Source organism: Papio anubis, chromosome 6 (assembly GCF_008728515.1).
Source record: "Papio anubis isolate 15944 chromosome 6, Panubis1.0, whole genome shotgun sequence".
Classification (NCBI taxonomy): domain Eukaryota; kingdom Metazoa; phylum Chordata; class Mammalia; order Primates; family Cercopithecidae; genus Papio; species Papio anubis.
The window spans coordinates 45,890,050-45,913,481 of NC_044981.1; the positions used below are offsets into that span (position 1 = coordinate 45,890,050).

General features: G+C 35.8%; 1 protein-coding gene and 1 pseudogene across 2 annotated transcripts in view; both read left to right on the plus strand.

The window, feature by feature from the left end:
- The window catches only part of CD2AP (CD2 associated protein), a 153,003-nt gene that overhangs the window by 99,363 nt on the left and 30,208 nt on the right, over positions 1-23,432 (plus strand). For both annotated transcript variants that reach the window (XM_003897700.5, XM_021937354.2), the window contains exons 8-13: positions 117-211; positions 2,487-2,591; positions 3,962-3,998; positions 5,106-5,168; positions 19,626-19,791; positions 23,095-23,237. In XM_003897700.5, coding sequence (XP_003897749.1) covers positions 117-211; positions 2,487-2,591; positions 3,962-3,998; positions 5,106-5,168; positions 19,626-19,791; positions 23,095-23,237 — 609 coding nt within the window. The remainder of the gene's footprint in view (positions 1-116; positions 212-2,486; positions 2,592-3,961; positions 3,999-5,105; positions 5,169-19,625; positions 19,792-23,094; positions 23,238-23,432) is intronic.
- Positions 20,573-21,913, plus strand: LOC116275287 (annotated as a pseudogene).

The window sequence follows — 23,432 nt, forward strand, 5'->3', positions numbered from 1 at the left end:
TAAGTTCATCTTTAATAACTTTTAGTATACTTTACACAAGATAGAGGCTTAATAAATAAGTATTTGTTGAATGAATCCATTTGTGTGAGCCACATTATTTACATTCTTTATTTCAGCTAAAGAATATTGTAGAACATTATTTGCCTATGAAGGTACTAATGAAGATGAACTTACTTTTAAAGAGGGGGAGATAATCCATTTGATAAGTAAGGTAAGATATTTCTGTTTTTCAGTGAATTATTTATAGAAATATTTTTCAGAAGTTATGCATTCACCCTAGAATGTTCTTATATTCACCCTGGAATCTAGAAGAGCTGGGACTTTGTCTTGTTTCTGAGTCCTGAAAACTTGGCACGTGATAAGTGCCCAGAACATTCTCTTTTTGAGCCAACTTTTATTGACTATATTTGTTATAATTTATATATTGGGAATTATTGTTAACCATCGTATTTGCTTTTTTTTTTTTTTTAAGTAATTACTTTTTTTTTAAAATTAACCTCAACTTCCCAGATTTTTATTCTTTCTTCTCTTCCACTTCATTTTATTTTTTCTCCTATCTGCCGTTTGGATTGTTGTTTGTAATATAAACAGAAGAAGAAAAATAGGGAAACAAGCTAAATGTCCGTCAGTATGGAAATGGTTCTGAAACTCTTTATATTCTGGAAAATGATGTCACCATTTAAAAAATTGAAGTGATTTTATAACTTGGAATAAATCCTAATGCAAAATAAAGAGAAAACCCAGTAGTACTTTTGTGTGGGCAGAATCCTATATTAACTATATTATGGGAAAACTACAAATATTTGGTTTTTGCTATAACCCTGTAGAATAATTTTTGAAATTCTCCTGCCCACACACACCTTTTTAAAGTAGAGATGGAGACCAGGCTGGTCTCGAACTCTTGAGCTCAAGCATTCCTTTCGCTTTGGCCTCCCAGAGTGCTGAGATTACAGGTGTGAGCTATCACACTTGGCCCCATTGTTTTACATTGACTTTGTTATAAGATGGCATAGTGTATATAATTGTTTTTTAAAATAAGTTTTATTGTGTATACTTAAAGGATAATGATGTTATAGGATACATAGTAGTAAAAAGGTTATTATAGTGAAGCAAATTGACATATCTATCATCTCACATAGTTACCTTTTTTGTTTTAGTGGCAACTGCAGATAAAATCATTTAGCAAGAATTTTGTAAATGTATGTAAATTTTCATATTAATGTAATTTGCACTGATTACACCTAATTTTTCATGCAAGGGTGGTGAATATTTAGAAGAAACTTAGAAAGTCTTGTTAATTTAAAAAGAAAAAAATTTAAAGACAAGGTCTTGCTTTGTCGCCCAGGCTGGTGTGCAGTGGTGTGATCATAGCTCACTGCAGCCTTGAGCTCATGGGCACAAGTGATCCTCCTGCCTCAGCCTCTCAAGTAACTGGGACTACAGTTGCATCCCATTGTGCCTGAATAATTTTTTTTTCCAAATTTTTTTTGTAGAAACAGGGTCTTGCTATGTTGCCCAGGGTGGTCTTGCAAACTCCTGGCATCAAGCGATCTTCCCACATCAGCCTCTGAAGTTGCTGGGATTACAAAGCATGATCCACTGTGCCTGGTCAAATCTCGTTCGTTTTTAAAGCAGCTGAATAATGTGATTAATATTTAGTATATAAAGTGTTAAGAATGTTAAGAAAGATACAGTTTGGAAATTCATATTCTCCCTCTCCACCTTCGTCTCTTTTCCACTTCCTTTCATTGTATCTTTTTTTTTTTTGAGACGGAGTCTCACTCTGTCACCCAGACTGGAGTGCAGTGGTGTGATCGCAGCTCACCGCAACTTCCGCCTCCCGAGTTCAAGCAATTCTCCTGTCTCAGCCTCCCAAGTAGCTGGGACTACAGGTGCCTGTCACGATGCCTGGCTAATGTTTGTATTTTTAATAGAGATGGGGTTTCACCTTGTTCGTCAGGCTGGTCTCAAACTCCTGACCTCAGGTGTTCCACCCACCTCAGCCTCCCAAAATGCTGCAATTACAGGTGTGAGCCACCATGCCCGGCCTTATTTTATCTTTCTCCTCTTTTCTCTGAGAACCTTTTAATGTTATAGATGGAATTTTAAAATAGATTTTTTCTTTTTTTAAATTAAACCCAATTTTGTAACTACTGCTAAAAGTAGTACATGGGAAATATTTCCTTTTAGAAGGACAGTGTCATCTGTTTAGTTGCAGCTGGGCACAGTGGCTCATGCCTGTAATTCCAGCACTTTGGGAGACCAAATCAAGAGGATCATTTGAGCCCAGAAGTTTGTGGTTGCATGCCTGTGGTCCCAGCCACTTGGGAGGCTGACTTGGGAGGATCACTTGAGCCCAGGAGATTGAGGCTGCAGTGAGTCATGATTGCATCACTGCACTCCAGCCTGGCCAACAGAGCAACACCTTATCTAAAAAAAAAAAAAGATAACTTTTATTGTCTTAATTATTCTATTTTGCTTTTTAGGAGACTGGAGAAGCTGGCTGGTGGAAAGGTGAACTTAATGGTAAAGAAGGAGTATTTCCAGACAATTTTGCTGTCCAGATAAATGAACTCGATAAAGACTTGCCAGTAAGCTTTTGTTTTTCAATGATGATAATACTTGAAAGAACATTTTGCCACTAATCTTTTGTAAACAAGTTTTTTTGCATTGTTATTGAATAATTTTTATGAAAGAGTTTCAGATGTAGCTATTCAGGTAGGAGTTATTTGAGTTATAGTAAAACAAAATAATGTTTCAGTTCCGTACTTTATTCTTCCTTTGTTTCTTTCTCGACTGTGCTGAAAAATAACCTTGGACTTCTTTATTTTATAATTTAAGAAGGACGGTCTATCCTGGTAACATAAATTAGTACTTTCCTGGGAGAAATTATATTTTATTTAATGTTGTTGAAAAGCTTTAGTTTATTTTAAGGTCTTGTGGAATTGCTAATATGCTGTTGGTGCATTTTTTTTGGGAGGGCAAGAAGCACTCTTTGCCTCTTTAACAGAATTTGTTATTTTAGTATCACTTCTCAGAGAAAAAGTGAGGCTGAGTCATTCATCAGTGGTCTTTGCCTTCCTACAACTTGGTCCCCTTTCCCCATGGATGAGGAATATAATGGAGTTTTTAAAATAGAGGGAAAGAGCATTAGCGCAAGCACACAGCAGGATGGGCTACCAGGTTAGGTTTAAGACAATGCTGAACTCTCTAACTCTATGGAAGCTTAGGCTATCTGAGGCCTTTCTTTTGTTAGATTGCATTCAGTATTGATTCAGCCTTCATATGCTTTATTTTATACTTTCACTAAAGAATACATTTTTTCTGCTTTTATTATGTTTGTACATTATGGCTTATCGATTATTCTTAATTTGTGAAAACCAACTCCACATACTTAGAAATGTATCTCAATATTTTAAGGTATTAAGTCTTAAAAATGAGTGAATGTTTATAACTTGAGAAAAAACACATCTTTGCCTTTAACTGTTCCTTTCAGAGTTCCAAAGGGTTAAGAATGAAAACTTAGTCTATTTGTTGCTACTCTGGTTTTTAAAAAACAAAACAAAACAAAACAAAAAACAAGGTTTTTTGTTCTGCCAGTCCTCCTCTCCCCACAACCCCAGCTGCAAAAGAGGGATAAAATGGCGCTTAGGAATCTTAACCTAGGGGAGGCAGAGCAAAACATTTTTGCTTATTAAGATTTTTAAGGCTTATTCAATCCACTGAAATATGGATTGAAATATTTGACTGAATTTTGATCAATGAGGCTATTTATTTTAATGAAATAATTTGTTGTCATTGGTTTTTTTGGGTAGTTTTTACAATCTTAGCATTTTATAATTTTTGGCAAGGACGGAATGAAGAGGAGAGACATTTGTATGATTTAGATTATTACTAATTAGAGTTTAACTATATTCGATATGAAACTGGTGAACCGTTTCCACCATTATTATTTTAACAGAAACCAAAGAAACCACCACCTCCTGCTAAGGCTCCAGGTATGTAAGAAACACATTATTCAGTTTGCTATTTTCAATTTTTTAAAATTCTAAAATGGTAAAATTGGATCTAATGCAACTTAATTTTTATCAAGTATGATGTTGTCTGTAAACATTTTCAGAAATATATGAAAATTGAGTGTTCACATGCATCAGTATCTGTCATTTTTTAAAAGTACAAATGGTATAAAATAAGGATCTTGAAAATGTAGATACTTTATATGCAATTTTGAGTTAATAAAATTAATCAAATTTAAACTGTCTTAGAAAACTTAATATATTGACCTGGCCAATTCGTTATTTTACCTTTTCAAATGAAATCCATTTGTTAATGTCTCAAATAATAATTTATGTACTCTTTCGGACAATATGCTGAAGGTTAAACGAAGTAGATGATTTTAAACAGATGAATAAATTATGGTATACCGAGAAGTGTCTTCAAGAGCTAAAGTTTTGTAATCTAGCTCTTTGCTTCCATAACTACTATTTTCAAATAACTGCTCTTTACAAGTGTAATAAAAATTTCTATTTCCTAAAAGATTTGCTGTTTTTTAGAATAATCCAAGTCTTTTTCTCCCCCTTGGTTTTAACTTTATGTTTGCTGACATAATCCTAGAGCAAAGAAAGCATAAGTTAAAAGTAATTTTTTTAGAAGTTGGTGTTGAAAGTTTACTATATAGCTTTACTCTGCAATATGGTAGCCACTAACCATGTGTGGCTTTTGAAATTAATTAAAATTAAATAAAATTTAAAAAATTCAGTTTCTCAGTCATAAGAGTGCCATTTCAAGTGCTCAGTGGTCACATGTTGGCTATTGAAAAAAGAGAATGTTTTCACCACCACAGCTCTTCTGGACTGCAGTATGGTAGAGGATATGATCTCTAACACCTCAATTTGACAAAGAAGGAACTGAGACCACAGAGTAGGGTAATAGTGGCAGGTCCAGGATTAGAAATTGAGCCTGGTGATTCTGGTACATTGTTCTTTCTGTTAAACCATGGTTTTTTCTGATGTTATTTTTCAATGCATCTTTACTTTTTAGAAGTGTAATTGTCTCTGTGCTTTAAAACTATCTTCTTACAAAAGTATTAATTTTTTTTCCCATAGCTCCAAAGCCTGAAATGATAGCTGCAGAGAAGAAGTATTTTTCTTTAAAGCCTGAAGAAAAGGGTGAGGCTAATTTTCAACTTTCAAAAAGACAAATATTTCTTTTATTGTCATTTTAAAGAGATCTGTTTCTCCACACTGAGTCATTTACACTGATTTTTAACAGGTATTCAGTATTTATTTTACAATGCTTGGAGTTTTCTAGGAGGGAGTAGTTCATTTAAGATTGGTACGGCCGGGCGCGGTGGCTCAAGCCTGTAATCCCAGCACTTTGGGAGGCCGAGGCAGGTGGATCACGAGGTCAGGAGATCGAGACTATCCTGGCTAACATGGTGAAACCCCGTCTCTACTAAAAAAAAAAAATACAAAAAACTAGCCGGGCATGGTGGTGGGCGCCTGTAGTCTCAGCTACTTGGGAGGCTGAGGCGGAAGAATGGCGTGAACCTGGGAGGCGGAGCTTGCAGTGAGCTGAGATCACGCCACTGCACTCCAGCCTGGGAGACACAGCGAGACTCCGTCTCAAAAAAAAAAAAAGATTGGTACAAAATTATGCTTTCTCAAACAGATAACAATTTACATCCATTAAAAAATAAGCTATTACTTTAGTAGGATGTTGTCTTTATTCATAGTTATTTAACAGACTATAAGAAAACTAAGCATTAAATAACTATGCTTTTATTATTTTTATAGTGTTTCAGTTTTTAAAAAAATTCCTTAGAAGGTTGAAGACCCAGTTCCTACTTAAGCATGGAAATAATTAATTACATATTATTTAATCTCACTGTATGTGTTTGTCATAATGTACACCTGGAAAGTTATTCCAGGGTGCCATATGTATTTTACTAAAAACCTTATTGGTTTGTTGTGAAATTGGAGAAAATAAGTCCTTCTCATTGTACATAAAGATATGCAGTGATTGTCATTAGTAGATTAGTTTATATACATCAGGAAACTTGAATACTGTTTTAGAATGCTTTTGTTTCTTCTCCCAGTGTTGTAGTCTAATCCATCCTTGTTTCTTGCCTAAAGTACTGTATCCTCTTATTTGATTTCTCTCACTTCAGCTCTTTTTCTGGCTTTCATACTTCATGTTGTTGCCAGGATCTTTTTTTTTTTGAGACAGAGTCTCACTCTCTGGCCCAGGCTGGAGTGCAGTGGCGTGATCTTGGCTCACCACAAGCTCCGCCTTCTGGGTTCATGCCATTCTCCTGCCTCAGCCTCCCTAGTGGCTGGGACTACAGGCACCCATCACGAACGCCCGGCTAATTTTTTGTATTTTTTAGTAGAGACGGGGTTTCACCATATTAGCCAGGTTGGTCTCGATCTCCTGACCTCGTGATCCGCCCACCTTGGCCTGCTAAAAGTGCTGGGATTACAGTCGTGAGCCTCTGCACCCAGCCCAGGATCATTTTTTTAGAGAGACTATTTTTTTTTTAGAGCAGTTTTAGATTCACAGCAAAATTGAGCCAAAAGTACAGAGTTCCTGTATACTCCCTTTCTTCACCCAGGCACAATTTTTCCCACCGTTAACATTCTGTACTAGAGTGGTGTATTTGTTAGTCAGTGAGCCTCCCTACATTTGTTAGTCAGTGAGCCTCCCTACATTGACACTTCTTTATCACTCAAAGTCCATAGTTTCCTTTAGTGTTCACTCCTAGTGCTGTACCTATTATGGGTTTTGACAAATGTATAATGTCTGGTATCCACCATTGTAGTATCATACAGAATTAGCATTACTACCCTAAAAACCTTCTTTACTCACCTATTCATCTGTCTTTCCCTTCGACCCTTGGCAACCATTAATTTTTTTAATGACTCCATAGTTTTGCCTTTTCCAGAGTGTCATATAGTTGGAATCATACAGCATGTAACCTTTTCAAACTGGCGTCTTTCACTTAATTATATGCTTTTAAAATTTCTCCATATGTTTTCATGGCTTGGGAGGCATTTGTTGTTAGCATTAAATAGTATTTCAATGTCTTTATATTCCACAGTTTATTAATCCACTCACTTACTGAGGGACATCTTGATTGCTTCTAAGTTTTGGCAATTATAAGGGGAGCTGCTATAAATGTGTGTAGGTCTTTGTGTGGACATATTTTCAATTCATTTGGGTAAATACCAAGGAGAGGGATTACCTGATAATGTGACAAGTATATTGAGTTTTGTAGGTGCAACTGCCAAACTTCTTCCAATATGGCTGAACCATTTTGTACTCCCCCCAGTAATCAGTGAGAATTTCTGTTCTACATTCTAGCCAGCATTTGGTATTTTCAGTGTTTTGGATTTTGGTCTTTCTAATAGGTGTGTAGTGGTATTTTACTTTTGTTTTCAATTGCAATTCCATAATGATATATGATGTTGAATATCTTCTCGTATGCTTAATTGTCATTTGTGTATCTTTGGTAAAGTGTTCTGGTCTTTTGTTCATTTTTTATTCAGGTTTTTTTTTCCTTCAGTTTCTTTATTTGTATATTTTGCATAGCAGTCCTTTATTAGATTTCTTCTGCAAATATTTTCTCCCAGTCTGTGGCGTGTTTTCTTCACAGAGCAGAAATTTTAAATTTGAAGCTTATCAGTGATTTCTTTTATGGATCATGACTTTGGTGGTGTATCTGAAAAGTCATTGCCATACTTATGGCCATCTGGATTTTCTCCTGTGTAATTTCTAGGAATTTTATAGTTTTGTGTTTTACATTTAGGTTTGTGATTCATTTTCAATTAATTTTTGTGAAAGTTGTAAGGTCATTGTCTAGATTCATTTTTTTTTTTTTTTTGGCATGTGAATGTCTAGTTGATCCAACACCATTTGTTGAAAAGACTTTCAGTTTTCAGATAAAAATCAAAAGTTTAAATTCAAGGCCCTCCAGTAACTGACCCCCAGATTATATTTTTGATATCATATTCCACCCTTTTTGTTTACTAAATGTAGCTCTCTCTCTCTAGTCCATGAATATGTCATGTACTTTCCTAGCTTTATCTTTCTTTTTACTTTCAAAATGGAAGTTTTTTATATTCTTTTTTCTTACTTAAGAATTTTAAAAATATGTTGCACAGTTTATGCCTAATAAAAATACTAGTCTCAGATTAATTCTTTGTGAACTAGTTTTGTAGGAGTCTTAGATCAGTTTTTAGTACTTGTTTGTAATATCAGTCCTACCTGAAAAACTCATCTTACCAAGATACGTAGAACCACATGTAAGAGGTATATTGCTGGCTTTATTATCTATTTTTTTTTTTACTATTAAAAAAAATCATGTCACCAGTTAGGCAGCAGTTTTGTTAAAATTCAGATAGTGACTTCCCCTTTTCCCTAAAATCAGTCAGTTGTTCTTATAAATAAAATGGAGGCCAGGCACGGTGTCTCACGCCTGTAATCCCAGCACTTTGGGAGGCCGAGGCGGGCGGATCACAAGGTCAGGAGATCGAGACTATCCTGGCTAACACGGTGAAACCCTGTCTCTACTAAAAATACAAAAAAAAAAAAAACTAGCCGGGCGTGGTGGTGGGCGCCTGTAGTCCCAGCTACTTGGGAGGCTGAGGCAGGAGAATGGCGGGAACCCGTGTTGCGGAGCTTGCAGTGAGCAGAAATCGTGCCACTGCACTCCAGCCTGGGCGACAGAGTGAGACTCAGTCTCAAGAAAAAGAAAAAAATTGGAGGATGATGCACTTTTATTACATTTATCTATGCAAAGTCCTGCCCATGGTGGAATGACAGGGACCGAATTTACACTCGAAATTAGACAACTAGAAAATTGGACAAATTATGTGAAACAGTGGCTTTCACATATTGGACATCAGGCAGTATAAGTCACTGTGACACTGAAGTGAGACCTATAATTACCACAGCTTATTGTCTAGAAGCAGTTTACAGGCAGCAGAAAGGAGGAAGCCAAACAGACCTTGATGTCCTGCAGAGTTGAGGATGCAGAGATAGGTATTTAGGAAGGCCTGGGCAGCTACAGTTTGTGGGGCAGAGTGCCAGAGTGGTGGGAACTGCACAGAGAGTGCTCAGATCTGTAGACAGCTTACTGTGAGGCTTTGCCTGAATACTGATCTACACATGCATGAAAAGAAACTTCCATAATGGAGAAATAAACATTGGAAAGCAGTAGGTGAAGCACTCTTTGTAACTCACAAATAGTTCATTTTTCCATGAGCCAGAGTAGACAGATCTCATAATATATAGCACATTGGATAGAGTTCATAAAAGAGTGTATCACCTTAGACTAAAGGCTTCTCTGCCTCTATCTTGGAAATACGGCCCACAAATTCCAGAATAAAATTCAGCACAACTTAAAAGCATATAATAAAATTTTGTATTCAAGAGACTGAAAATCACAACGTCCATTGTCTGATTAAAGATTGCCAGGCATAGAAAGAGCAAGAAAATAGCAATCCACAACCAGGGAAGAAAAATCAGTCAGCAGAAAAGAGCAAGAAATGACAGAGGTGGCGGAGATAGACGGCAAGTACATTAAAACAGCTACTATAAACATTTCCCATGTGTTTAAAAAGGTAGAAGAAAATGTGAACATAATAGTGTGAAAACTGGAAAATATAAGAAAGACCCAAACTGAACTTTTAGAAAAGAAGAATATAGTATCTGAAATGAGAAACACTGAATGTCCAGTAGATTGGAAACTGCAGAATAAAATGTCAGTGAACTTGAAGACATAGCAATAGAATCATTAAAAATGTATAGAAAAAAAGTGAACAGAATATTGGTTACCTGAATGACAATATGAAGCAGTTTTACTGACCTGTAATTGGGGTACCTAATGGAAAGGTGAGAGAATGGGGACATGAAAAAAATTGAAAGAAATAATGGCTGAAAATTTTAATTTGATGCAAATTTATGACAAAAAGTTTAAAGCCAGGAAGAAAATAACTGTCAACCTATAGTTTTCTACCTAACAAAAATACCTTTTGGAAATGGGGTAAAATTAAAACCTTTTGAGACAAAATCTCAGAGAACTTATTGCCAGTAGAAGTATATTACAGAAAATGTTAAAAGAAATTATTTTTGATAGAAGGAAAACAATACTAGATTGGCAGTTGGTATTACTCAAAGCAATGAAGAATGCCAGAAGTAGTAAATATGTGAATAAATATAAAAGACATTTTCCCTCCATTTAAAAATCTCACAAGAACTGTTTACCTGGAATGACTTGAAAACTTAATATAAAGTGTTGGTTTTGGAGTTTAAGGGTAAATATGAGAATTTTTTGGTATGTAGGATAAACAAGACAAGGCATAACAAGGGAAATGATTTTAAGTATTTTCAGAATGTTCTCATAAACCTGATATGCCTTTAATAGATCAGGTACCATGAATAAGAAAAATGTCAGTGTTGCCAGTGACCTTTGGACATGTGCATTGAGAGAGAGCCGGTTGAATATTAAATATTGTTAAATTATGTTTTACTAAGTAACAATAAACATAAATCAAAATTCTACCCTTGTTCCCATAGTTGAGACAGGGAGCATTTTCAAACTATGGCTAGGATCAATTTGAAGCATCATAAGCCTTCCAACAAGGAAATAAGGTATTTTTCATTTGTATTTTTGTTCATGGTTTTTATCCTATGATCCTAAGATCTTATGATCATAGGATAAAACCTAAGTTCCATGGGAGGTATCCTTCGATAAGCTCTGTTCTGTTGTGGTGGGGGTGGGGTGGGGGGCGGGGAAGAAATACTTAGAAACCATGAAACTGATCACCTCTCTATTTCAGACTTTTAAGTGACTCCCCATTATTTCATGGGATATTTTCCCAAATGTTTAGATTAAATTCTCACTTTCTACTTTCTGTCCCAGGCCACCACGTGGATTTTCTCAAACCTGCTTAGCAGTTTTCTGCCCCTCTGTTGTTTTCATTTTCCCAGAAGTACCCAAAATCTGGGCAGGCTGTGTCCCAGAATGGTAATAATATCACCACTTTGAAGCACAAGTTATCCTGCTTTTTGAGATGTCCTTTTTTGTATTTATCTTTCAGTAAGATACTCATCATGTCATTGGTATGGAATTCACGATGCAAAGGGAGGAACTCATAATTATTTTGGAGTGCAGGTAGGGAGGTATATAAATGTGTAGAGGAGAAGGTAACAAAGGTGCTGTTTCTTATAAAATCACTTAAATGGTAATTTTTATCTATATGTTCTCCTCACTTCTTTACACTCATACACAGTCATACCCACAGAAAGAGCATAAAATGATGCTGAAGGCCAGTCTGTTTCTATACTTTTACTGGTAGAAGCAGTGAATCTGCTCACTTCTGCTTTAGGAGCATTTCCTTCTGAATTCTATTATTGTAGACACATGTCTTCAGCCACCATTTGTATACTTCTGATTCCCAGTCAGTGGTTGGATTTATTTACATTTACTGCTTTCTGTGTGTTTGCAGTTCCATGTTTGCAGTTCATACTTTCTGCCTAAATACATAATTTTTTAGGGGACATCCTTCTTTCTCTGGAATTGTACTTCTCTCAGAATCTTTCATGGGTAGATTTTTCTCATCTTTTAGATTCCAGCTTAAAATTTTGCTTCCTTAACACTATTTAAAAGTAGGTATTTCCCATTATTGTCTGTTACATATTAGTTTAGATGTTTGTTTTGAGATATTCTTTACCCTGCACTTGATTAAACTCCATGAGGGAAAAGGTGTGTGAATAGATACCTGTACCTTATTTGCCATTGGTTCTCTAATGCCTTACACAATAGGTATATAATACATCGGGAATACTTAATACAGTACTTATTATGTAATATGAAGTATTCTTTAAAATCTGAAGGATTCCAGATTATGACATGCTTACATTTGTTTTTCTGAAACTTCCTTTTAGTAGTATTTAGCTAGATAATGGTGGCGTAGATAGTGGAAGTTGGTATGGATGAAAAGAAGCTGGAATGTTTCAAGAACAAAGAACAGAAAATCAGTCCTTATTGAAACTGGCTTAAACAATAAGGAAAAAAAAAATCTCACATAATTGAAAGTCTAGAAGTAGGAGTCATATGACCTGCAACTCAGTGATTCTGTTACGGACCTGAATTATATCTTTCCATTCTGCCATCCTCAGTGTCCACTTTATCTTCAGATTGTCTCCTCTTGTGATCACAAAAATGCTGAGAGTGGCAATCAGGGCGACATGATTTCTTGTCCGTTTGACAGGAAAGAGAGGAAAACCTCTCCCCAACCATAGAATTTTGGGCACATTTACCTCTAGACCAATGAGACTTGTAAGAAGAATACTATGTACTGATCGTCTCAGTGTAATCATATGAAAGTAGGATTGATTTGGAAGGACTCAACTGCATTGTCTGCTGAAGACGTTGAGATATAGGTTAGGATCTATCATGAAGAATGCAATTAAGGTTCTATGTTGACATCTTGTTGACTCATGAGATACTAATGATTATGACCATGGGGAAATGAGATAGGAAGTATGGAATAGAGACAGTTTCTGGAGGAAAACATGTGAATTCAGCTTTTGACGTGGGATTTGATACGACATATTGGCTGAACTTTTGCTAAGAGTTCGTATTAAGCGTTTAGTTGGAAGATGCTATTCTGAAAGTTAGGTATGAAATTTATGGGTATGGGTAAGATTATCCAAGAAGATTGCTTAGAGTAAGAATGGGAAGAGAGCTTTCTTAGAATATATACATTTAAGAAGTTGTTTGATGACCAGGAACTCTTGAAGAAGGACTGACAGGGAGTGCTCATAGAGATAGGCAGAGAATGATCACAGAGCAGAATCATAAAAACCAAGGGAGTATATGTAAGTCAAAGTTGAAGTAGGATGTTCTTCTGGCAGTGATAAATGAGGACCAGATCTCTTGCTGAGAACAAGTAGAATGGTTATATGAAGAGTGTGTGTGTGTGTGTGTGTATATATGTGTGTATATACATATACATATATATATATATATATATGTATATTTGCCAGAGTCATGTGCTAGGAGTAGGAGAGCTACAAATAAAATGAAGAATCATAAAATCAAGATAGAGGGGAAGAGGAGAGCCCAGTAAAGTGAATCTTGCATCGGGGCTCATATTTCCTGTTGGGGCATTTGCCAATCTTGAAAGTGGTAGCTTAGACTATGAAAAGAACTTTCAATACACTTTTGGGTTGAAGGAGACAAAAATTAAGAGTTCAAAGCTCATGAAAGAGGAGGTATCTTAGTGAACTAGGGTTTGATTTAGTCCCTAAAGGGATTTACTGTAGGAGGAAGTATGAAATAGAAATAGACCTAGCTCTGAAGAACACTGAAGTTCAACTTCTAATCATCTCAATTCTTGATGGGAGAACGGTGACCTGGGATTTTTACTATCCCTACCTTAGCTTACTGAAAGAATGAAAGTAAACCTTTATTCTCTAGAGAAGAAAACATCATCTAGAGTTTTAAATTATCTCTGTGTTTTCCTGTAAATCTTTTGTGTCTTATACTCATTCAGAAATAATTAGGCATACTTGTAGATATGACACATGGCTAGAAACCAGGAACAACAGACAATGGAACCTGGCCTTTAGGGAATCTAGATATTAGAGATACTAGATACAAGCTTTAAAGTAACTATGCTTAATATATGTTAGAAGTAATAAAAGATGGGGTTGATAATTTTGGCAGAACTGGAACCTTATAAGTATATATGAATATGAGTCAACCTAAGCTTAAATGAATTTACTTATATAAGTATATGTAAGTATATACACACAAATGTTAGTATATGCATGTATATTTTTAAAAGAAAATATCTGAACTGAAACATAAGGAGAAAAAAAGATAGAAAATACAGAAAAGACCTTAATATACATAAAGAATATGGTTGACTCTTGAACAACGTGAGTTTGAACTATGTGGGGTCCACGTATACACAGACTTTTTTTTTTGGCCTAATGGGGAATAAAAATACAGTATTCATGAGAATACAAAACCTGCATATGAGGAGAGCCAACTTTTGTGCAGGCAAGTTCCACGGTGCTCACCATTGGGTTTGAGTATGTGTGCTTTTGGTATACGTGAGGGTCTTGGCACCAATCCTCTGTGTATACAGAGGGATGACTGTACAGTGGGAAAGTCTAATGTACATGTAATTAGGACCAGATAGGAAGGAGAAACAAATGGAGCAGAAACTGTATTTGAAGATATACTGGTTTTCAATTTTCTAAAAGTGATTAAAAGCATCAGGCCACAAAACCAAGAATACTATGGAATCCAACCTGGATATATGCAAAGAAAACATTGAGGCAAGGAATTGAAGAAGACACACACAAAAAAATGGAAAAATATTCCATCTTTAAGGATTGGAAGAATCAATATTGTTAAAACTTCCATACTACCCAAAGCAATCTGCACATTCACTGCAATTTATAACAAAGTTTATAAATTTATAACAAAGTTGCCATTGGAAACAGCACAAATGTTCTTCAGCAAAAGAATGGGTAAAGGAGTTGAGGTATATTCATATACCATGATACCACGTAGCAACAAATAAATGAACTAGAGCTACACACAGCAACATGAATCTTAGGATTTCATTGACGTAAAGTTAAAAATATTCACAAATAATCTATGGTGTTAGAAGACAGCTTTGGGTAGGAGCAGTGGGGTAGTGATTGGAAAGAAGGATAAGGGTAACTTCAGAGATATGGATCATGTTCAGTTCTTGGCCTATGTGGTGGTTACTCTGGTGTGTTCATGTGGTAATAGTTTCTCAAACTTTATACTTAACGTTTCTGAAAATGTTATACTGCAGTTTAAACTTCAGTGAGATAAATATGAATAAATATATTTTGTCCTAAAATTTTCTAAAATGTTAGGAACATAGATTCAATTAAGAATAGACTCGGCCGGGCGCGGTGGCTCAAGCCTGTAATCCCAGCACTTTGGGGAGGTCACAGGCGGTGGATCACAAGGTCAGGAGATCGAGACTATCCTACAACAGCAGGAAACCCCTGGCCTCTACTTCATTAAAAATACAAAAACTAGCCGGGCGCTGTGGGTAGCTGGCGCCTGTAGTCCCAGCTACTCTGGGAGGCTGAGGCGGAGAATGGCTGGAATCCCAGGGCGGAGCTTGCAGTGAGATCGCGCCACTGCACTCCAGCCTGGGAGACACAGTGAGATCTGCCCCAAAAAAAAAAAAAAAAAAAGAATAGACTCACTACTTTATATGGTAGTACTGTTTTTCTCTTCAAGGCAATGTCCAAGCAATCCAAAGAATAACATTTGATTTTTTTAAATTAGATGATCTTAATTTGAATTACTTTCTTTCTTTGCTTTGGTGCCTGTATTATCACTTATTTTTCCATTTCAGTTAATGCAGTAGGATATTAACCCTCATTTAACCTCAATAAACAGGTTAACTTATTATTGCATATAAGTTATAAATACAAGGTATTATGAAGCAAATAAAATGACATGTTTTGGTTATTTTTTGTATTTTGTTAGCATACATTTTAAACATTTTTGTTAAAAAAATCACATACTTGAGATAACTCTTCTGTATTTCATTTTCTTTCTTACAGATAGGGTCTTACTCTGTTGCCGAGGCTGGAATGCAGTGATGTCATCATGGCCCACTGCAACCTCAAACTCCTAGGCTCAGGTGATTCTCTCACGTCGGCCTCTGGAGTAGCTGGGACTAAAGATACATGCCACTATACCTGGCTAATTTTTTAATTTTTTATTCTTTTATAGAGATGGGGGTATTGATTTGTTTCCCAGGCTTGTCATGAACTCCTGGCTTCAAGCAGTGCTCGCATCTCAGCCTCCCGAAGTGTTCGGGGTTAAAGGCATGAGCCACTGTACCCAGCCTGTATCTTAAATTATCATAATATCTGTATCTTATGTAATTCTTCCTTGGTCATTCAGGTAGCTAACATAGAACTTTTTTTTTTTTTTCCCTCTTTAAATCTACATTTTCTCTTGGATTTGGCCAATTTTTAGCTGAACTAAAATTCTTGTACTCACAGCTGGATGTTCTCAGAAGAATGAAGTTGGAACCCTACCCCACACTGTAACCTAAAAGTAACTGAAAATGGATCATTGACCTTAAATATAAGAGTTAAAACTCTTAGATGAAAACCAGAGTAAATCTTCATGGCCTTGGATTTGGCGATAGGTTTTTAGATATGTGAGATATTGTGATAAGGAATGCATATTTGATATTTGTCCCTGGTTTCTGGCACCATAGCTCCTAAAACCCTTGAAATTTCCTGAGTGATAAAGGTGAGAGGAACATCTTTTGTTATTTATAACTAGCATCTTTCAACCATGTCTGAGTTTATATTAATGAGGAGACTTTTGTAATGCCCCTAAAGGTGGGGAGGGGCCTTGTTGCCAGGGGAACCGACCAACTGATTAGCCTTCATTAAAAACCCTAAACAACTGAGTTTAGAGAGCTCGTGGGTTGGTGAACACATTGAGGGGCTGGGAAGGTGGTACACCTGGAGAAGTTATGGAAACTCTGCATCTCTTCCTGCATACCCTGCCTTTTGCATGTGTTCCATTTGGCTGTTCTGAGCTGTATCCTTTATAATAAACTGTAAATAAAGTGCCTTCCTGAGTTCTGTGAGCTCTTCTGACAAGTTATCAAACCCGAGGAGTGATCATGGGAATCCCCAGTTTATAGGCAGTTGATCAGAAGTACGAGAGGACTGGACTTCAGATTGGAATCTGAAGTGGGAGCAATCTTGTGGGTCTGAGCCTTTAACTTATGGGATCTGATGCTCACCCCAGATAGTGTCAGAACTGAATTAAATTATAGGACACTCAGCTGGTGACAGATACTTGGTTGTTATGGGAATAAATCCCCACACATTTGGTGTCTCAGAGTGTTGTGAATCTAGAGAAAAGTATTTTGTTCTTTTTAGACTATGTCACAAAAAGCATATTTAACCAAAGAAAAAATAATTGTACTTTATCAAAATTAAAAACTTCTGTGTGTTAAAGGACATTAAGAAAGTAAAAAAGACAACCTACAAAATGGGAGAAATCTTACCAGATTTGCAAGTATCTGGAATATGTAAAGGACTGTTACAGCTTAACAACAAAAAGACAAACCTATTTAAAACTGCAGCACAGGCTGAAATAGATATTTATCTAGAGGAGATATATAAGTTTTGTTGTTTATAACAAGCATGTTTATAAGCGTGCTTGTTATATAAGCACTTGACAAGATATTTAACATCATTAATCATGTCAGTAAGCACTTGACAAGATGTTTAACATCATTAGTCTTCAGGGAAATGCAAATCAAGACCACAGCAAGGGCCACTTCACACCCACTGGGATGGTTAAAAATTTTTTTAAGAAAGGAAAATAAATAATAAGTGTTTGCAAGGATATGGAGAAACTGGACTTTTATACATTACTGGTGCAAGTAGAAAATGTTTTAGCTGCTATGAAAAGCAGTTGGGTGATTCTTCAGAAAGTTAAACATGGAATTACCATATGACCCAGCAGTTCCAAACATCCAAGAAATTGAAAACAGACACTCATGTATTGTACATAAATATTCATAGCAGCACTGTTTACAGTAGGCAGAAGGTAGAAGGAATCCAGATATACTTCAGTGGATAAACAGATTGTGTTTTATATATGTGTATGTATATGTATAATGGAGTATTATTCAGTCACAAAAAGGAATGAAATACTGCTATATGTATGAAGAGGATAAACTGCTAAAACATTGGGCTAAGTGAGAGAAGCCAGACACAAAGATAATTGCATGATTCCATGTGTATGAGATATCCAAAATGGATAAATCCATAGAAGATAGAAGGCAGATTGCTGTTTGCCAGAGGTTAACTGATTAATCAGGAAAGGGTTATCTTTTGGGGTGCTGGAAATGTTTTAGAAGTAGATAAAGGTGTTGGTTGCATAATATCGTGAATATACTAAATGGCACTGAATTGTTCATTTTAGAATTTTTAATTTTATGTAAATGTCACCTTAACTAAAAAAAATCTAGTACATAAATATGTTGCCATCTTATAGTAGTTATATAATAAGTCCGTACATTATAGTTGATTGAGTTATGTTTACATAACCAGGAATGATGAGTCGTATTTTTGTTACCTTTTGATTTCCACGTATTGTTTTTTTTAGACTAACACTACAGAATTTCAAGCTGTTATTTGTGTATCTGTTAAAAGAAATATGTTCAATCAGTGAACTTCTCTTTAATTTCTCTCCTTTGACCATTATTCGTGGTATTATGTATAAAACATTTTTCCTAATTTCTAGAAATTTAAGTTTGTCTGGTTTTTACAACTACAAATAGTTTTATTTCATTATTTATTTCAACTGGAGAGTTTCGTTTTTTTAAAATTTCTGATGGTATAATTATATACTGCATTGTTATATCTTGAGGCCATATAGAAATAGATTTTTGTACCAAATGATGACCAGAATTTTATTAGACTAAACTATATTTTCATGTGATTCAATGTATTAAATAAGTGGTAAAAGGAGAAAATAGTATTTTGTATTCATTGTGAAATAAAATTTGTAATTTTTAGGGAGAGGTTTATCTGTGTGCTGCGATGTTCAGGTTTTATAATCACCAGTTTCTGGCTGATAAGAAATCTTAACAGAATTGTTTGTGGTCTTGTGATAGACATTTTTTTCAGAGACCAAGTACATTTTGAAAATTATTCAGTATGGTGCTTAGGAGATTCTTATTTTTGTATATATGTCTTATGACACGTTTTAGCTGACTGCTGTATTATGACTGTCTTATACACATGTGTCAATTTTAATACCTATTGTGAGCACCTGGAAGATCAGGAAGCAGGTGTGTCATGTGTAGTAAAAGAGTACTTGTTGCCTTTTTGGTGATAAAATTGTCTTTATTGACATAGTATAAAATTGTCAAAATTGTTTTTTTCCAGCTTATTTTCTTCTATTTCAAATGGGAATACCCATTTCGTTGCATTATTAAGTGAAATGGTATTAATAAAATTCTTAGTACAGTAGTAAGAATTGCAAATACAAGCCTGTAATTCTCTCATCTGTGGCTAAGCAGTCTCGCCCTAGCTTCTCTTAACATTTGATTTTTTTTCCTTCACCGTCATGCTTTTTAAATTTGAACGTTATATAGCACTCGAGTTTCTACTTGTTTTCAGTTCTCTATATTTCAGTTTCAGAAAATAATCTGGATTTAAATCTAGATAATTTTCTGGTTAGAGTAAAATCATGTGTTTGTATTTGAGATAGACTACTACACTTAAAAGCAAAACTTCCTGGGAACATAATAAAAAGCAGGCATTATCTACTAATCTGAAGCTTATTAGTGGTTTTCCTCTCTACCATAGTAAACATTTTTTAAAAGCTATTTAGGCTTATTAAATTAAAATATAACTTTAAATAAAACAGTGCACACGTATACAAATATAGAGAATGAAAGTTTATGTCTGCTTCTGTCACACTTTTCCAGACTGATACAAACTTTTAGGAATAGAAAAACCTAAATAATTTTGATTGTCAATAACTTGTGAAATATTTTTAATCTTAGATGAAAAATCAACACTGGAACAGAAACCTTCTAAACCAGCAGCTCCACAAGTCCCACCCAAGAAACCTACTCCACCTACCAAAGCCAATAATTTATTGAGATCTTCTGGAACAATGTACCCAAAGCGACCTGAAAAACCAGTTCCTCCACCACCTCCTATAGCCAAGTATGTTTTACCTAATTTTAAATTAGCTTATTGATTTACTCACCTTTGACCTTAATGGCTCCATTGCCTTTCTAAATCTCCAGGTAAGTTTTTTCTTATTTTTCAATTATATTTATTTTTAAAATTGACACGTACAATTGTATGTATTTATTGTTTACAACACGATGTTTTAAAGCATATATATAATACATTGTGGAATGGCTTCAGTAACTATGTGATAACCTCACATAGTTATCATTTTTGTGATGAGAACACTTAACATTCACTCTTATCTTGTTTCAAGAATGCAGTACATCACCATTAAGTACAGTCACTATAATGTACAATGGATTTCTTAAACTTATTCCCTCTATCTAACTGTAAATATGTATTCCTTGACCACATCTTCCCACTCCCCTCCAACTCACAACCACTTCAGACTCTGGTAATCACCATTCTACTCTCTATTTCTATGGGATCCACTTTTTTAGACTTCGCATTTGAGTGGAGAACATGTGGTATTTGTCTTTCTGTGCCTGGCTTACTTGACTTAACATCCTCCAGATTCGTTGATATGGTCGCAAATGGCAGGCTTGCTTGCTTTCTTTGTGGCTGAATGGTATTCCTGGTGTGTATATGCCACATTTTCTTTATTCATTCATCCATTGATACTTTAGGTTGCTTCCATATTTTGGCTGTTGTGAATAGTGCTGCAGCAAACATGGGAATGCAGATATTTCTTTGACATATTGATTTTATTTCCTTTGGATACGTACCCAGTAATGGAATTGCTAGATCATATGATGATTCTCTTTTTAATTTCTCGAGGGACCTTTGTACTGTTTTCCATAATGGCTGTAGGAATTTACATTCCTACCAACAGTGTGCAAGGGTTCCCTTTTCTTAAGATGCTCACCAACACTTACCTTTTACCTTTTTGAAAAGTTAAAGTTTATTTTAATGTTGTAAATAACATCCAAGAAGAATATAAACATGTTGAGAGCTGGATATGTAAACAAAGATCACAGGCAGATTCTGGGAATTTGATTGGAGCTTTGGTTATTAAAATGCATCAGTAAATTCCCAGGATGCTAAGCAGTATTCTGTTGGCTGTGTCAGCAGTCCTTGTGCGTGCTTAAAACACTTGGGGAATTATAGTACAAATCCAGTCAGGGCTGGAACCATGGCAAACCAGTGGCTCTTAGAGATGGACTTGTTCGTGCTGCTAGGCATCATGGAGAAAGCAGCAGACAAAGAGGTGAAGGAGGCGTATAGGCAGAAGGCCCTCTCCTGCCACCCAGACAAAAGTTGGATAATCACAGAGCAGCTGTGATTACCTGTGATCACAGCTATGATCACCTCCACTAGCTTTCTCAGGCCTTGCTGCAGCCAGGGCTGCATATGATGAGGTTAGAAAAGCCAAGAAGCAGATAGCATAGAGGACCCAGAGGCTTGATGAGAGAATACTAAAAGGTAAGCGTGACCTGGCGTCCCAGGCCCAAGTGAGTGAGAAGGTGGAGGAAAGCTAGAGCACCAGGACACTTGAGTAGGAGATTGAACGTCTTACTGAAGAGTGTTCCTGGCAACTGGAGGAACAGAAGATGATGATCCAGGAGCAGATGTACCAGGAACTTGACTTGAGATTAAAAGTCAGAAAATACTGAAGACAAAGGAACCCCAAACTAAAACTGAAATGGAAGTGCAAGAAGGATGAGTCAGAAGGCAGCTACTTTTGCAAAAGTATGGTGGAATTCTCAACCTGGTGCTTTTCAGTAAGAAGGCAGGTACTGGTGTCGTGGAGTTTGGGACTGTCGAGGTCGAGGCTGCAGAGATGGCTCTCTGGAATAAAGTTGGCCTGGTTGATAATCCTCAAAAAATTTCCGCTTTCAAAGGAGGACTCCAGGGTGCAGTGGGCCTCAGCCACCCAGGACAGTGAAAGGACCCAGTGGTGTCCTTCTTACCACATCTCTGCAAGAGCTGATCACCAAGATGCAGCAGTAGTCAAGGAGCGGCAGCCCATTTAGTCTCCTGCCACAGCCCTTTTTAAAAACATCACCAATAAACTTTAAAAGCAAGAAAGAAATAAACAGTCCCGTCAGAAACTGGACTAAGGACATGAATAGATAATTCTCAAAAGAAAATATACAAATGGCCAACAAACATAGGAAAAATGACCAAAATCACTAATTATCAGGAATGCAAATCAAAACGGCAATGTGATACCACCTCACTCCTGCAAGAATGGCCATAATCAAAAAATAATAGATGTTAGCATGGATGTGATGAAAAGGGAACACTTCTACACTGCTGGTGGCAATGTAAACTAATAGAACCACTATGGAAAACAGTGTGGAGATTCCTTAAAGAACTAAAAGCAGATCTACCATCTGATCCAGCAATCCCACTACTGGGTATCTACCCAGAGGAAACCATTATACGAAAAAGGCAACTTGCACATGCATGTTTATAGCAGCACAATTCGCAATTGCAAAGTATGGAACCAGCCCAGATGCCCATGAATCAATGAGTGAATAAATTGTGGTGTATATATATATATATATACACACACACACACACACACACACACACTATGGAATACTACTCAGCCATAAAAAAGAATGAAAAAAATGGCATTCACAGCAACCTGGATGGAATTGGAGACTCTTATTCTAAGTGAACTCAGGAATGGTAAAATAAAACATTGTACGTTCTCCCTAATGTGTGGGAGCTAAGCTATGAGGATGCAAAAGCGTAAGAATGATACATTGGACTTTGGAGACTTGAGGGGAAAGGGTAGGAGGGGAGTGAAGGATAAAAGACTACACATTGGGTACAGTGTGCGCTGCTCGGGTGGTGGATGCACCAAAATCTTAGAAATAACCACTAAAGAACTTATTTATGTAACCAAACACCACCTGTTTCTCAAAAACCTGTTGAAATAAAAAATAATCTAAAATAATAAAAAAAAATATAAGAGCATTCTGTACATTTTGATTTAGCTCTCACTGTTGCCTACCTTCTAGAGTTGTCCTTCTATTGTTGCAGTTTAATTTTTAAGTATTATTTTTTGTATTTTCTGTGTACTAATATCTGTTGAATGTTAATTTTATGTTTATAATAATTTTCTACACTTACTAAACTGTTCTCACATTTTTAATTTCATTGTAATCAGCCTTAGGACAGAGTTTTATGTTTATGGAAATGGTTTTACAGAACAGAAAGTAATCACTATTAGGCCATAAAATCTTTAATGTCATTAAATCACAATTTTTAAAAAGTCATGTTTCTTACTAGTGATTTTTGCATGTTTTTTTCTTATTTCAGGATTAATGGGGAAGTTTCTACTATTGCATCAAAGTTTGAAACTGAGCCCGTATCAAAACCAAAGCTAGATTCTGAACAGTTGCCCCTTAGACCAAAATCAGTAGACCTTGATTCACTTATAGTAAGGACCTCCAAAGAAACAGGTAAGTCAGCATGGACAGCAGTGGTGCATTAAAAAAAAAATTGTCAAAGAAACTCTTTAAGAGATATACATATGCAGTTTTTGTGTGGATAAAGTTGAAATTACACAGTTAAAATTTGTTTAAAATTTAGTAGCCAAAGTAGAAATAGTAAAAGAAGATAAGTAAAATTTTTATGGTCCTTACTGATCAGACTTT